The sequence below is a fragment of the Schistocerca americana genome, chromosome 5 (genome assembly GCF_021461395.2).
Source record: "Schistocerca americana isolate TAMUIC-IGC-003095 chromosome 5, iqSchAmer2.1, whole genome shotgun sequence".
NCBI classification, from domain to species: domain Eukaryota; kingdom Metazoa; phylum Arthropoda; class Insecta; order Orthoptera; family Acrididae; genus Schistocerca; species Schistocerca americana.
The window spans coordinates 294,101,870-294,119,351 of record NC_060123.1 but is presented as its reverse complement, the minus strand read 5'-3'; the positions used below and the strand labels follow the sequence as shown (position 1 = coordinate 294,119,351).

General features: G+C 43.7%; 1 protein-coding gene across 4 annotated transcripts in view; it reads left to right on the top strand.

Annotated features, from left to right (window-relative positions):
- LOC124615930 (3-hydroxy-3-methylglutaryl-coenzyme A reductase) overlaps nucleotides 1-17,482 on the top strand; it is a 391,620-nt gene that overhangs the window by 272,090 nt on the left and 102,048 nt on the right. For all 4 annotated transcript variants that reach the window (XM_047144117.1, XM_047144113.1, XM_047144116.1 and 1 more), the window contains one exon: nucleotides 15,753-15,934. In XM_047144117.1, coding sequence (XP_047000073.1) covers nucleotides 15,773-15,934 — 162 coding nt within the window. In that variant the 5' untranslated portion in view covers nucleotides 15,753-15,772. The remainder of the gene's footprint in view (nucleotides 1-15,752; nucleotides 15,935-17,482) is intronic.

Genomic DNA, 17,482 nt, shown 5'->3' with positions numbered 1-17,482 from the left:
CTATCATGATCGCAACAAGGTCGCACAAATCTGTCCGATCTCCTGCGTGACCGAGTGAGGTGGCGCAGTGGTCAGACACTGGACTCGTATGCAGGAAGACGACGGTTCAAACACGCGTGCGGCCATTCAGATTAAGATTTTGCGTGATTTCCCTAAATCACTTCAGGCAAATGCCGGGATGGTTCCTTTGAAAGGGAACGGCTGATTTCCTTCCCCGTCGTTCCCTAATACGAGCTTGTGCTCCGTCTCTAACGACCTCGTTGTCGACGGGACGTTAAACGCTAATCATCTCCTCCTCTCTTGCGTGCCGGCCGGTCGCACACAGCGGTGACTCCTGCAATGTTGGAACGTGCGGACACTCTCAAAGGGCAAATGAACTTCTCCTTCTCCTTGACAACGCAAGGCCTCACACAAGTCTGCTTCATTGTAGTGTTTGCCTGTATGTTTGCATGTTACCACTCTACTGGTCAACGTCGCAGCCAACGTCTTGCTGTATCAATAACTTCCCCATCATCCAAGTACTGCTCCCTGCGGAGTGCATCCTTCATTGGGCCAAACAGATGGAAGTCGGAAGGTGCGAGATCAGGACTACCCTACCAGCCCGGATCTCTGTTGTCCGCAGCTCGTAGTCTAGTGGCTAGCGTTGCTGCCTCTGGGTCACGGGGTCCTGGGTTCGATTCCCGGACGCGTTGGGGATTTTCTCTGCCTGGGGACTGGGTGTTTGTGTTGTCCTCATCATTTCATCATCATCCTTCGTGACTGTTGCTAGATTGGATTGAGTTAAAAATTGGACTGTGTAAATAGTGGGACTTTGTACGGGTGCTGATAACACCGCAGTTGACCACCCCCCAAACTAAACATCATCAGTCCTGATCTCGCACCTTCCGACTTCCATCTGTTTGGCCCAATGAAGGATGCACTCCGCAGGAAGCAGTACTTGGATGATGGGGAGGTTATTGATGCAGCAAGACGTTGGCTGCGACGTTGACCAGTAGAGTGGTAACATGCAAATATACAGGCCCTCCAAATAAGGTGGCGTAAGGCCGTCGCATTAAACGGAGAATGTTGGAAAAGAGGGGAGAATAATATGGTGTACTGGAATTCTGAATAAATCCAAACTGTTAATAAAACGTGTTGCACTTCTTATTGAAGGCCCCTCGTAGTATTAGTATTGGAAGAAGAAAAAGAAGAACAAGAAGAAGAAGAAGAAGCTGCAGCAGCGTGTCAGAAGCTGTAAGCTGCAGTCACAGTCTCCGACTCTGTAGTTGGTTAACATGTATTCGCGTCTACATATGTCGTGGCACATTATACCGTTAATACGGGGTGTTCAAAAAGTCTCTCCGCAATGCCGTATGATTGTTAGCCACGCGTGCCGTGTGATTGTTCGCCTTCCTGGGTTACTTCCCTTTAAGTGGACTATCCCAGCATTCCACTGTTTCGCTTATCTCAGCCAGCGTCAGTAGTATCGTTGGTGTGTGTCGTTACGTGTTGACGTGAACGTTTTAGTTTAGTTCCTTTGTTCGTTTGTTTCGCTTTTGTCACTGTTAAAACGCTAACCAATGAAGAACGTGGGTTTTTAGTCGAACAAGTGTTCAAAGCTGGTCGTAAATACACAGTTGCAGTTCGTCAAACATTTAATTCAGTTTTCCCGGAGACAACACTCCCACGTCGCGATACTGTGCGAGATTTGATAATAAATTTCGAAGTACGAGTTCAGTGACATGCACCGAGAAGTCTTCCTAGCGTTTTGTCTGACCGATAAAATGTCCATGAGTCCGAACAAGTCAGTAAGAAAACTCACCCAGGAACTGGATGTTAAGTGTCGGAACGGCCCACACAGCTGTAAGGAAAAAATTAGAACTTTTCCCATACAGAGTGACAGTCGTGCAAGAACTGAGAAATACTGATCAAGGCCAGAGGCTGCATTATTGTCAATGGTTCAAAAATTTCGTTCAACAAAATGGAAGGGATATTCTTAATGAAACGTTTTTCACTGATGAGGCGTGGTTTCATTTATCCGGGTACATGAACTCTCAAAATTCTCATATGTGGAGTACTGCAAATCCATTGTGTATTCATGAGAAACCACTTCATTCTGTGAAGATACGAGTTTTGATTGCAATTTCTAGACGTCGGATTGTGGGTCCCATATTTTTCAACGAAACAATAAACGCACGATACTGCAATGATATTCTGTACCCATTCATAGGAGAACTGTGAAAAGGAAGTTGTGATAGGCAGGCTATGTTTACACATTGTGTAATATCAGTGTTGGTGATCGTGTTAGAAGCGTTAAAAAATAAAGAAACGTAAGTTTTTTTACCAGTAATTGACGACTTGTCGCCGTCCGCGGTGGCCGAGCGGTTCTAGGCGTTTCAATCCGGAACCTGGCGACTACTACGGTCGCAGGTTCGAATCCTGCCTCGGGCATGGATGTGTGTGATGTCCTTAGGCTAGTTATGTTTAAGTAGTTCTAAGTTCTACGGGACTGATGACCTCAGATGTTAAGTCCCATAGTGCTCAGAGCCATTTTGACGGCTTGTCCTCGTTGTTTGCTTCATCGTCCAATCGTAATTAATACCATTTCACAACGGTATTAAACTAAAACAGAGAATTTGACGTATTGTTTTTAAAGAAGAAGATCGGATGGAATATGAGAAAAGGATTAATGTGACATGACCATATCAGTGGGAGTTTCACAGTGTTTCAAAATGATTCATCCGATGTCGAAAGACTACGTTTTACACGAATGAAGATAGAAACTTGGGGTAAATTCCTGATTTACGTATGAAGACTAAAAGTTTACCCTGGCGCCAGCTGTAAGTTGCCAGTTCAGGCGGTTGCCAGTAGAGCACACTACCTGGCCTGGGGCAGTTACCTCGCTCGCTGGCTCGTTCGTTTTTTTATTACCCAGTGTGCGCCTTGTGCCCGCGATAACACAGGAACAAAAAGCGTTCTGCGCTCTCCGTTTCAACAGCTGCAATTGAATTACAGCTGAGAGGCGTGATTTTCGTGGATACTACGGCGCTGGACCTCCAACAGCTGAAACCATTCGACGACTGCGCTTGCAGTTCCAAGACAACGGCTGTTTCTGTAAGAGGAAATACAGTGGTCGCTCCCTGTATGCTCGTACAAGAAGTGGAGCACCAGAAAGGAGATTTTCAGCTAGTCTACATACGTCTACCAGTACTGCAGCCGAGAGTTAGCCATTCTTCACATGTTCGTCTGGCGTGTTTTGTGGTGATGTTTGAGATCTAAACCATACGAAGTTCAGCCCCTCATGGTGGTGTAAACAACATCTTGCAAGTAAATGAAAACTGATCCCTAACGTAATTGTTAAATGTTCCTCTGGATTGTATGTTTACATATAAAAGATATGCCCTTGTAAGATCGGGTAGTTCTTTCGAAAACAAAAACGTGGTAGTCCTTTGCGTAATTTATTATCCACCCCAAGCTTCTGTTGATGACTGGTCTTGAGTCACTGTGTACTCGAAAATTCGATGGTGCTCAGAGATGGTTGTCTGATCGAGGTAGCGATCAAGTTACGCGACTGAATATTTTGGAAGAAGAGGACTTCAAAATAGCCTGCCCCGCCTCCGGGACATACTAATATAGATTCCTTTGGTTTCCATAGAGGCGAAAGGCAAATGCCGAGCTGCTGTGCGTAAGTAGACAAAAAGACTCGTTATTGTTTCATTGCACTATTCCGCACAATCGTTGGAAAAAGTCACATTTATTAATTATTGGGAGTATGTGTGTGGAACGATTTCAGGTCGAACTGGCACATGAAATTTAGCATTGGAAAGCCAAATTCCTTGGAAGAGGCAGCTTACAAAACCCTTGTGTGAGCAGTATTTGAGTATACACTGGGACCCTCAACAGTTAGATACGATAAAAGAAATAGACGAGATCCAGAGAGGAACAGTGGATTTTTTCTCAACTTCGTTTCCTGAGCGCAAAAACTGCGCGGAGATTCTGAACCAACTCAAGTGGCCGATGCTACGAGGAAGACACTGTGCATCACAGTGTGGTAAATTCAGAGAGCATTCATTCGTAGAAAGTCATCCAACGTTTTGCTTCTTCTGACATTTTTTGCGAGAAGACGATGAATTAGAGATATTGGAGCTCACGTGGATGGTTACCAATACTCGTTCTTCCCTCGCACCATTCACAGATGGAACAGGAAGGAGGAAAGTGACGTCGGCATCTTGCACTCTGCACTCTAACGAAGTATAGATGTAGATGTACACCACATACTCATTGATTCTTCTTATTAGAAGCCGAGTGAGACGGCTCAGTGGCTGAGCAAGGAAGTCGCTTTACAAAGGAACAGACTGATAATCTCCGTCCGGCCATCGTCATTTAGGTTTTCTTAATTGCACTATATCATGTAAGGCGATTACCGGGAAAATATCGTCCGAAACAACGCGATCTTCCCTCTCTTTCTTCTAACCTAGTTTGTGCACCCTCTCTAATGACTTGATTGTCGACGGGACGCTAAATCCAAATCTTCATTTCTTGCTTGCTATCAGAGCCACTCTTCCTTCACCTGTGAACTCATTGTCAGTGAGCCCTGGTTTCTTATCAGGATGCTGGATCGATATGACAGTACTGTAATTTTTTTATTGTGAAGCTGTCCGTGTGAGCCCATGACGTGTAGTTTTTTGTGTGTAAGCGCATTCACTTCCGGCTACAAGAGCGGCGCGCGTCATGAACTGCGCTCCACGGCCATTGGCATCCTTGTAGGACTGCCCGCCTGTTTGGCAGTCGCCTTGAGTGCGTGATGCGGCGCCCAACTTCCTTTAACACGCGCGTCATACTCAGACTTACGAAACCCATTGCATTCAATTCGTCCGCGGATTCAAATATCATCACAGGGAAAGAGTACCTGAATTGCCTTTACATGTGCTGTATCTTTACAGTTGGGATGGAATTCAGTCACTGCTACGTGTACATAGCCCTAAGGTACTACGGAATCAAGATATAATATAAAACGCTTGAATAGTTACAACCGGAGAAATGCTTGCAGAAGTAGTTATATCATAAGAGCACATCACTGACATGAATAAGCGAGAAATAAGCTGCTTTATCGATGCGTACTGGAGGTATTGCATGGACAGCCTATGAGAATTACGGTCTTACGAAGTTAAAATTCAGTAGCCGACGTAGTAGAATTAGCCGTAGGTAGACGTGACTTAACACTTACTCCTAATGTCACGTCTAGTGACAATTCTATTATTTTAAATATTGGCTTTTAACTTTTTCTGTATTTGGCTTCCAGAGTGTGTACTCTGTTTAACCATCTAAATCATGTGTTTACATTGTATACTTATTTGTACAGAGAAAATACATGAATGTGTACTTACAAAATCAAAAACTCAAGCCGTCAATTTTTTTTCACTGTAAATTTTTAACAATAGCCTGATAAGCAAATTTTGATAAGTAAATTTTCTGTTACCAGTTCATAATATTTCTGAAATTTAATCACAAGCGATACAGGGAGGTGAAAATACGTGTACTCTGATGATCTGCAGGATTTCCGTATAGGACTGAGGAATTTTATAGTGACTTCGATAAAACGAATATCTTTAGTAAAAGAAATAGAAGCTGACTGAGAGAGATTATTCCATATTCATAAATGTCTTCACAATTCTAATTTTTCTCCGTCAAATTTGGGAAACGAAAAAAAGACGTGGTTTGCATCAGCTTCTGATTAGAATTACACTCACATGAAGGAGAATGGTAAATGTTGATTCTATGTAGATACAGAGAAAAAGACGCGTGATTAATGCGGAGTGGAATGAGGGTGGAAGTCGTTGATCGGTCCAAGTGAGCCCTCGTAAACCACGGCCTTGTAGGAATCTGAGGTTGTAATGTCGTATAATATGCCCCTATCGTTTGTTTTGAAACGTTCTGTATCCCTTGCCATCGATGTTATCCGTGGCTTTTGATCTTACGTAAGTAGTATCTATAGGGCAATTTCTAAACGAGAACAGTTTCAAGATACAGCTTGCTTCGCTAAACGTCAGCTGCTCATTATAGCGGGTGCCAGCATGGGGAATGCAGCTAAAGTGGAGTGATTGATTGTGCTCTCCATTTTCAGTACCACATCCAGTATGTAAGGGTTAGCTATTTTATTCCGTCTCTGGTGCTGAATATTTTTAGGACACTGAAAGACGGGCACGATTAATACATGTAAGAAGGGAGCTGAATGTTACAAACTTCATTGCTTCCAAAATTGCCTAAGTCAGTGCCGTAAAAATTGAATGCTTTTAGGTAGATTAAAGGCTTACTGGCTGAATCTGAGGGCCTAGAAGATCACAATCAGTATATCCCTCTTGGGGAAATATAACCCGGCTAACTTTGCTTATTCACAATTCAGAGAGGGTGTGCATGCAGTACTTCCGCTACGAATGCTTCTGCGCGCCTCAGATGCCGCAAAACTGGACGAAGAGCGGGCATGTAGCACTAGTCTATGCGCATGCGCCACCACTCCAATGTTTATTGAAGACACTAACTCATGTTTAAGAGAAACTTTTTCGCATCTCCTGAGAGACGTCCTGGTTTAGGTTTTTCGCGCTTTCTCTAAATTATTTAAGGCAAATGCCGAAAACAATTTTCTGCAAAAAGACCGCGACCGATTCCGTCCAACAGTCTTGGCCAACCGAGCTAGCGTTAGTGAGGAAATTGCCATGTTATCGACGAGACATTATCCTCTCACTTCACCCCGTCCCTTCTCTGGTATTTTTCGTTGCCCGAGATACATTATGTCCTCTGAACTGGTATGCCCTAGTCCTGAAAAACATTTCGACCGTAATGAACACAACTGCCATTGAGAGAGACTGCAATAATCATCTAATCTTTAGTTCATACAGCGTATTTCAGTCTATCTGATTTAGTGTTAAATTTCTATTAAATGTTATTCAGGAATCGATAGCGATGAACAGTTAATAACGTTAGGATAAATCGCGAAAACGGCTTTTCATGAAGTGCAAATAATGGGTAGTTTCCGTCATCTCACACTGCGTAGCATAGGTCAGCGAGAATGTTAGCAATTTTTCAAAACATCCGGCGGAATAAATTGCTAATCATGGTTGTCGAGACGGAATGTGCTGGTAATCGTAGTATTACATTATTCCTTGTACCCAGTTGTTACCTGACGTATCAGGGCAGCAGTGGTAGAGAGCACCAAAAACATTAACAATGTATTTCCATGACAGAACGAATGTGTCTGTCGTACTTACGAAAGAGGTGTTTCAGCTGCTGATAATGCTGGCCAGGCGCCTACATCTTAATCGAAATATTTACTTAATTTATCTTCTTGCTCTCCTCGTAGATACTTTCCGTACAGTGTCTTGCAGCAGTTCTGTGATGGGAAGGAACAATGTTCAGGAACAGACAGACACTCATGTTGTTTCCATGAAAATGAAAACGGGATGCCGATGTCTTATGTAAATACAGTCAAGGCGCTTTTTGTGCACGTATCCGTTTGTCGTCGTGTCCGTTGACTGACGTAGTTTCTTTCCAGTACGCATTGCATGAAGGAGACGTCATGATCTTTTCAAGTTGTTGCTTACATGCTATAAATGACACTTGTGTTGGATGTATGGGACTTCTGAAATCATAAAAATATGCCAAAAAATTGCACATCTGTCTTACCTTCTAAATTTGTATACTAAGATTTAAACGGTTTTGATGAAAGAACAGGAAGTGGAAGAGTTGTACTTTTAGTTTTTAAGTTGTTGTGAGGTACGTAGGCCCTCGAAATCGTGCCGCTTGATTGAGAAGCAGCCAGTCTTGAACATCGTGCCGTCTGGTCCGCAGTCATTTGTTTTTTCTCGCTGCGCCCATGGCTCTTGACCCACATCCCGCTAATGCACAGTGGTTGTTTTATTTAAGAGAACGGCGCCATCTGTGTTTCGTCTCAGTTTCACGATCCATGTGGACTGAGCAATGGCAATCCACGTCCTCGGACAGTTGCCGGAAGCACTTGAGGGATTAATTCGTCCGCTCGTGTGTTCAGACAAAAGATATTTGAACATACTGAATTAGGATTCACATCCCTGACGCTTCATACACTTCCTATGGTGAAATTCACAATTTGGCGAATTGAAACAGAAAAGCTATTCGGGAGTATGATGCTAGAATTAATTTCGAGACAGCAAATGATTTTTTGGGCTAAGAGCGCGTCAAATGCCAGAAATGCAAACTCGTAATGTTCCCGAATGGTACTGTGTGTGCGCAGCATTTCTCGATTTCTCGCTACCTAATCCTGAACGGCATTTTGAAATGAAACGCGGCATTCACCAATGGCTAATACTTGCACAGAATTAAGTATCGCTTTTCGCCTCACGATTTGCCACACATCGAATACAGAATCGTGCGCTGCTTTCTGAATATTTGTCAAACTGCTTTCCTCGTGCAGCACTCCTTATGCTAGTGCAGATAATGGAAAATAAATAATTCGTGATAGAATTATACATCGAGTACAGAATTTAACCGGACACAAACAAAATCTGTTTTCCGAAAAGTGATCTGTAATTTATTTTTAAAAGCAATATCATTTCCATTTATTGGTTATTATCAGCTTATTTATAACTGTGTCTAATACAGAGCCGCTTGGGGTAGCCGCGCGGTCTAAGGCGACTTGCCGCGGTCCGGGCGACTACCCCTGTCCGAGGTTCGAGTCCTCACTCGGGCATGGGAGTGTGTGTTGTCCATAGTGTAAGTTAGTTTAAGTTAGATTAAGCAGTGCGTAAGCTTAGGAACCGATGACCTCAGCAGTTTGGTCCCCTAAGACCTTACCACAAATTTCCAAATTTTTTTAAATACAGATGAAGTCAAAATATTCGCATTAGCGATTTTATTTCGAATAAATTTTGTACTGCTGTCGATCGTTAATAATGTCTGATTCTTTCAGCAAACATCATAACCCTTTTGCAAGCTGGATAAATCACATTTGCTACTTGGACTTGAATTGTGTGTGTTGTCCTGGAATAACTTTAATTGTTGGTTCTAGGTGTCTGTTTTACTTTGCTGGTTTTGAAACGAAATTTTTTCACCTACAGCGTCTAAAAAAGGAATTTCTCCGTATTGTTGAATATAGATATTTCAAGAATTTTGTTTGAAGATTTGCGTTGGAGACAAACGATTGTGAATAGGTCTGCTGTTTGCAGAGGTAAGTTGCACAAATAAGTGTAGATTGAAGGCCTTAGGTAACACAGTTATTTGATACTACAGCTGCAAAAAAGTTAGATCAATAGTGAACGCAGGTAGTGTAACTTTTTAACGAAAATAAGGTACCTCTGCCGGTGGAATTTGTGAACAACAGGAGAATGAGGAGTTCATTCGATTGTGGGCTCTGTGGCAAATAGCTAATGAAATACGAGGCAGAGAATGGCTGATATGATAGAAGCCAGCCAGCTAACTACGGTTGCGATTGCTCCGATATCGCTTAATTCAGAGAGAAATGTTTAAATTGTGTAAAGAAAAGAAAGTGACGCCAGAAACGTGAAAATTAAAGACAAAAATGCTAAACTAAGTAATTTACATACCGGTACTGTAAACAGTCTGTTGCTCGCTTGCAGTGAGAAGAAACTAGTCTGGAAATGTGATTCGATAGGCTGGGATCAAGGGTAGTAAATGTGTAGTCCGAAAGAAAACACGTGAGCGACCTTGCACAGGCTAGAGCGGTTGTTTTAAAATGTTTCAAACCGGTCAGGTTACATTTAATGTCTGCAGTGCACTTAATGTTTACGGGCTAAACTATTTCTCTGTTTGTGAAGCATTAGAAAACTAGTAAGTTGCACGTTTGTTAACGCTATCGGCTCATGGATTCCAACAGTTGACCCAGATTTGTAGAGAATTGGCGCATTATGTAGTAGCTGCTGCTGCGCTTTTGGAATGATTGCTGCACTAAGTTTTCTTGAGAATTTCTCTTCCTCATAACCCTAACTGGTTGTAATGCGTTTCAACGTTTCCTATTCATGAAGCGTAAGTAAAAAGGTTGATTAGTTGCTTACCGCTAGTCTGTCTCATGCGCTCAAATTCCACTCAGGATTTTTGCGACACTGGGAAATACCGCTTTCACTGGATCACACGTAGTTGGCGGTCGTCATCAAGAGACAGCAAAGCAATTGCTAGCACCAGTCACTTCGTGATATATTCTATTCTTCACGCGAACTGATAAGTATCGAGAGGGCTTACTGCGTGGGAATCCCTTTGAGTGTCGCAGAGTGGAGACACACACTTACCGCCACACCCGTTCGGTTTGTATGATATAAAATCTTAAAGTATCGTCTAACTGTCTACTAGTCCCTGCGTACGAGAAATGCATTTGTCCGAGCAGAGCAGTAGGACAAAAAGGGAATTGCGCCTGAAAGCACAAGTGAGCAATATGTAGAGACCTTTCTGTCAGAAGATTAGATTGTTGTTCCAGCTCAAGGTATCATAATTTACAGCTACTCAGAATCACCAAGCCTCTGGTTCTTCGTATATATCTGTGAGAGTAGTAGTAGCTGTCATATACTTTTAAAAAAATGAAAAAATCCGACGCAAAACGAAGGAATTACACGAATGGAATCGTAGGGTGGATATGATGTACATGTGCAAACAAACAAATGATACAATTTTAAAGAAAATTGGTTGGTTTGTAGAAGAGAAAGGGCTTCGCAAATTGAGTAAGTCACTAGCGCGTTGGTCTACTTCTGGTCCTTATGCAAGCAGTTCTTCGGCTCGGCGTTGATCGATAGAGTTGTTGGATGCCTCTTGAGGGATATCGTGCCACATTCTGTCCATCTGGCGTGTTAGATCGTCAAAATCACGAGCTATTTGGAGGATCCTGCCCATAATGCTCCAAACGTTCTCAGTTGGGAAGAGATCCAGCGACCTTCCTGGTGAAGTTAGTGCTTGTCAAGCAGTGTAAACTCTCGCCGTGTGCGGGCGGGCATTATCTAATTGAAATTTAGGCTCAGGATGGCTTGCCATGAAGGGCAACAAAACGGCGCCTAGAATAGCATCAAAGTACCGCTGTTCTGTGAGGGTGCTGTGGATGAAAACCAAACGGGTCCAGGTGAGCAAAGAAATCGCACCCAAGACCACCATTCATGGTGTTGGGTCGTATGGTCAGCGACAGCCAGGTTGGTATTCCACCGTTGTTCGGGGCGTCTCCAGACATGGCTTCGCTGGTCATCACGGCTCGATTCGAAGCGGGACTCATCACTAAGGACAATTATACGCCAATCATTTAGATTCCAGTTCCCGTAACAAGCGAAGACGTGTCTGGAGACGCCCCAGACAGCTGTGTGATATCAACCTGGCTGTCGACGGCCATAGGGCCTGACTGCCAGGAGTGTTGGTCTGGGGTGCCAGGTCTTTTCATAGCAGGATCCTCTTGGTGTCAGCGGCAGCACCTGTACGGCAGAACGGTACGTCGATGTTATTCCACGCCTTATTTTATTGCTCTACATGGCAACCCATCTTGAGCTTACATTTCAGCAAGATAATGCCTGCTCACATGCGGCGGGCTTGAAGACAGCGGGCCCCCTACTAGATGATATTAATGCTTAGAGGAAGAAGCTTTTCAAGTTGGAGCGCTCTGCGGTGTGAGTTGCCCCTGTTCGGACAAGTGTACGCCGCCCGCAGTACACTAAGGGTTTGCTTCTAGCATAACTGTGGAACCGTGTAGAGCTCTCGGAATAATAACTGGACAGCCAGCCTTCTTTCCAGACACCACCCCATTGTCATGCTTTCAGAGGAACTGACCTCGGAGCGCTGTTCAGACAATGCATTATTTATGTGGAAGAGCCGTCTTCGTTAACGCGTAATCTCTGCGATGAATGATACATACACTGGGACAAAAAGTGTTAGGAGCAGGTGCGCTTATCCACTTGTTTGTTTTTGCCCTGCCATTGAGCGAATGTTAACAGAAGGACTTCGATTTAGAAATCGCACAGTCACAGGGAAAAATTATGAAATGGAGGTTGCAAGCCTCACGCAACTCATTAGAAATTCACCTCCGACGAAGACAGACTAAATAGCTAAAACAGGATGACTTGAAGGTGTGGCAGAGGTTTAGCAGGGCTTAATAGATGGCTGAGGCATTCCATCTCGAGAGGTTTGCAACTCGTAAATCGAGGTGGCGGGAGGACGAACGCGCACGCGCGCACGCGCGCGTATGTGTGTGTGTGTGGGGGGGGGGGGGGGGGGGGGGCGCACGAAATTGCAGCGCACCATCTACCATGTTTATTAGCTTAAGGATATTTCAAGAGACTCGAGGTATTGATTCGGTACTTCTTATTCCTCTCGTTCGGCACATTATTTGTTTTCCAGCAAGCAGTTTGTACCCCTGTCGCGTTGACAGATTAGATTTCATTCTCTGATTAGTTACGCCGATACGTTTCGTTATCCACGGGCATTGATACTGCCTGCGCTTTCCTCTGCAGTATACATAGAGGATAGACGGAATCCATTCCAAATAAGTATCATTCCAAAATCGGTGTGTTCTACTTGCCTGCGATCCTTCTAAAATATTCGGTCTGATAAAAAAGTACTCATTTGTGGTGAAATCCCATTAATATACGTAATGACAGAAAATAAAGTAAGACTTAATTTAATACGAAGGTGGTTGAGAGATGCGTTAGATTAAAAACGTTGTCGTTACTTTTAGAGCCCTGTGCTGCAGGACTTAAGGTGACAGTTACCATCGGTGGTCCTGTTGTCCTTCGTATCGAAGATGAACTAGAATCGTCTGAAATAATGTGCAACACACATACTAAAGTGAGTTACCACATGCGCAATTCAAACTTGTTGAGGTACTGTTCAAGTAACAGCGTCATCTCGAAGCAACGTCTGGACAAGCTTCTAGTAGTCGTCTTCAGCGTGTCTTCCATAGCCGGAAGATATAAGAGGAACTTTTATTGGCCTAATAACCAGAGAGGGTTTAATTAGTGAAATTTGCCGAGATAAATCTGCATTCTGACATTACATTCGTATTCGTCAATACAGGGGGATACATCTTAATTGGACCATCAGTCGATCAGTATCTATTAAAGCCACAGTTCAGGCGGCAGCGACTCCAGTAGATTCTTGGAGTTGTCATTTGGCTGTGTTTTTTCTCGTGAACTTCAGTCGGAATTGCAATTCCATGCAGCTCTGCACTCCAGTCTGCGCTATGCAAGCCTCTTTATCTCTACGTAACTACTACACCCTCCGCCTGCTTATCGTATTCATGCCAGATCTCCTACTACAGTTTTTACCCCAAGCACATTCTTCCATTACCAGACTGACAATTCCTTGATACCTCAGGGTGTGTCCAATCAACCTAGCCCTTCTTTTAGTCAAGTGATGCTATAAACATTTTCCCCAATTCAACTCAGTACCTAGTCATTAATTACTAGATCTACCCATCTAATCTTCAGCATTCTTCTAAGCACCACATTCAAACGAATTTATTCTCTTCTTGTCTCAACTGCTTATCGTTCACGTTTCACTTCCGTGTAAGGATTCACTTCAGACAAATGCCTTCAGAAAAGACTTTCTAACAATTAAATTTGTATTTGATGTTAACATATATCTGTTTTTCGGAAACCCTTTTCTTTCTATTGCCAGTCTCTATTTAAATTCCTCTTTACTTTGGCCATAATCACATATTTTGCAGCCCAAATAGCAAACTTCATATTGGTATATTGGTACTAGTGTGCCATTTCGTAATCTAATCCCGTCAGCACCACATCATTTAATTGGACTACATTCCATTACCTTTATTACTTTTGTTGTATTTATGCCATAATCTTGTTTCAAGACACTGTCCATTCCATTCAACGACTCTTTCAAGTCCTTTGCTGTCTTCGATGGAACTGCAGTGTTGTTGATACATCTTACTTAAATTCTTCGCTCTTGCATTCCCTATTCAGGTTTCTTCTTGGTTACTTTTACAAGTTGACACACATAAGCGAGAAGTTACGATTGTGACTCACCATTCCTTCCCTTTCACGCCTTTCGAGTCATATAACTGCTGTCTGGTGTCTGTACAAGTTGTAGATAACCTTTCATTACCTGTATTTTATTTGATTACATAGGGCTGAAAACTTATAGATCGATCAATCCGATTATGCAAAACGCCGATCGCACGACGCTAAACAGCTTCCTTATCCGTAAGGCATTGCGTTGGTTGAAGCTACTTCCACGTGTGTCTTTTGTGCCATTGCTTTGGACTGTTGACGTTTTCCACGGAGCATTTACTGTTAACCGCTGTTGAGTGTTGCATCGATGGCAGTATCATTTGTATGCTCCTCAACTTTTCACGTATCAGAACTTTGACACATTCAATCAGGATGTGAATAGTATTGATACGCGGACTATCTTAATTAAACTGATAAGCATTCAGGTAGTTTTGACAGTGTTTTTAGTCGCCAGCTTCACGCACAATGAATCTTATAGACTGAAAAGTGCTGGCAGATTAAAACTGGGGATCGAGACCGGAAACTTTGCCTTTCGTGAGCCAGTACTGTATCCACTGTGCCATCTAGTCACGTCCTCACAGTACCTGTCGCGTGAGTGGTACCTGAGTGACTCCGCCGCTGGAGTATTTACCAAGAAAGAGGGAGGTTACGGGTTTGAGTCACGGTACAACACACAGTTTTAATCTGCCGAGGAGTTAAAATCAGTACACACTCCTGTTCATCAAAGTTTCACTCTGCAGAGGAGTGTGTTCTGATCTTTTACTCCTCGGCAGATTAAAACTGTGTACTGTACCGTGACCCAAACCCGGAATCTCCCTCTTCATTCTAGACCCTTACAGGCTATTTACTCGTATGCGACAATTTGGCACCAGAGATCTCTCGTCTATAAATATAAAGGGGTTGTGGGTAGATACTGAAAGGGCTTGTCTCAGTCTCCCACCTTTCCCTTCCCCCCCTCCCGTATTGCGCTATCTACCAATTGTTGAATAACTGGTAAGTCAAGTTATCGCAGTTCTGCAAAACGGATCGGTTTCTGTAAATAATGAAGGCAAATGCTGGGATAATTCCTGCGTAAATGGCATGAGCGACTGCTCAAGTGATTCTTGTTCAGAATCTGACCTAATTCTTGTCGAATTGTCAAATTCTGTACTTCCTTCCCACGACGAACTCCAGACGTATTAGTCGCTTCTGTTCTGTCAGTTTATTTGGGTCACCAATGTTCCTGCAATTGGCCGCGCGGGATTAGCCGAGCGGTCTAGGGCGCTGCAGTCGTGGACTGTTTGGTTGGCCCCGGTGGAGGTTCGAGTCCTCCCTCGGGCATGGGTGTGTGTGTTGGTCATTAGGATAATTTAGGTTAAGTAGTGTGTATGTAAGCTTAGGGACTGATGACCTTAGCAGTTAAGTCCCATAGGATTTCACACACATTTGTACATTTGTTCCTGCAATTCATAGCAAATTCTCTCAGAATGCACTCACTTTTTGAAACTGCGGCATCATTTGGGTACAATTTTTGGTGAGCCACTCTCGTAGTACAGTGAATCGTCGAAAAATGTTTCGAAGGCCGGTGGCACCCTAACGTTTACAGTTCTTCCATATGTTTTAATTCAAAAGCGGCATAATGTGCGCACAGTTTTAGTTAGTCACTATTGTAATGCTGAATGACTGAAAAAAAGTTTGGAAGGCCGCTGGTACCCTGACATTTTCCACAGATAAGTTATATGTTTTCAGTTCAACAGCAGCAGAGACGGGCACAGCAGTTTTAAGCAGCGTGTGTGTGTGCTCTTGTTGCAGATAGCGACAGCTAGTGCGAGATGGCGGCATCGCGAGTGTTCAGCGCGCACGGCGAGCTGTGCGCCAGCCACCCGTGGGAGGTGATCGTGGCGACGCTGACGCTGGCCATCAGCATGCTGACGGTGGAGCAGCGTGCCTCCAGGCTGCCCGTCGCCGCGCCGGCCGCCGCCTCCCAGGCAGAGGTCAGTCTCGCGCACAACATGCTGAGCTAACTAAAGTCACGGGACAGCGATATATGTATATGGCGATACCATCGCGTACACGAGGTATTTGCGGAGCTGTGGTTTGCCCTCAGTTGATTCATGTGAAAATGTTTCCGACGCGATTATGGCAGCATGACGGAAATTAAAAGCCTTTGAACGCGGGATGGTAGTTGGACCTAGACGCATGGGACATTCCATTTCGGAAATCGTTAGGAAATTCAGTATTCATAGCAAGCAGTAAAGGAAACAAAAGAAAAATTCGGAGTAGGTATTAAAATCCACGGAGAAGAAATAAAAACTTTAAGGTTCGCCGATGACATTGTAATTCTGTCAGAGACAGCAAAGGACTTAGAAGAGCAATTGAACGGAATGGACAGTGTCTTGAAAGGAGGGTGTAAGATGAGTATCAACAAAAGCAAAACGAGGATAATGGAATGTAGTCGAATTAAATCGGGTGATGCTGAGGGAATTAGATTAGGTAATGAGACACTTAAAGTAGTAAAGGAGTTTTGCTATTTGGGGAGCAAAATAACTGATGATGGTCGAAATAGAGAGGATATAAAATGTAGACTGGCAATGGCAAGGAAAGCGTTTCTGAAGAAGAAAAATTTGTTAACTTCGAGTATAGATTTAAGAGTCAGGAAGTAGTTTCTGAAAGTATTTGTATGGAGTATAGCCATGTATGGAAGTGAAACATGGACGATAAATAGTTTAGACAAGAAGAGAATAGAAGCTTTCGAAATGTGGTGCTATAGAAGAATGCTGAAGATTAGATGGGTAGATCACATAACTAATGAGGAGGTATTGAATAGAATTGGGGAGAAGAGGATTTTGTGGCACAACTTGACAAGAAGAAGGGACCAGTTGGTAGGACATGTTCTGAGACATCAAGGGATCACCAATTTGGTGTTGGAGGGCAGCGTGGAGGGTAAAAATCGTAGAGGGAGACCAAGAGATGAATACACTAAGCAGATTCAGAAGGATGTAGGCTGCAATAGGTACTGGGAGATGAAAAAGCTTGCACAGGATAGAGTAGCATGGATAGCTGCATCAAACCAGTCTCAGGACTGAAGACCATAACAATGGATTCACAGAGTCAATAGTGTGCCGAGAAGACCAAATTCCAGGTATTACCTCTCACCTCTCATCGACGGCCTTCACTTAACGACCGAGAGCAGCAGCGTTTGTGTAGAGTTGTCAGTACTAACAGACAAGTAGCACTGCGAGAAATAACCGCAGAAAGAGTGAGACGTACGACCAAAGTATCCGTTTGCACAGTGCGGTGAAAGTTGGCATAAATGGGCTATGGGAGCAATCGACCAACGCGAGTGCCTTTGCTAACAGCACGACATTGCCTGCAGCGACTCTCCTGGGCTCGTGGCCGTACCAGTTGGACCGTAGACGACTGGAAAACAGTGGCCTGGTCAGATGAGTCCCAATTTCAAAAGAAGCCGTGGACCCAAGTTGTTAACAAAGCGCTGTGCACGTTGGTGGCGGCTCCATAATGGTGAGGGCTGTGTTAAAGTT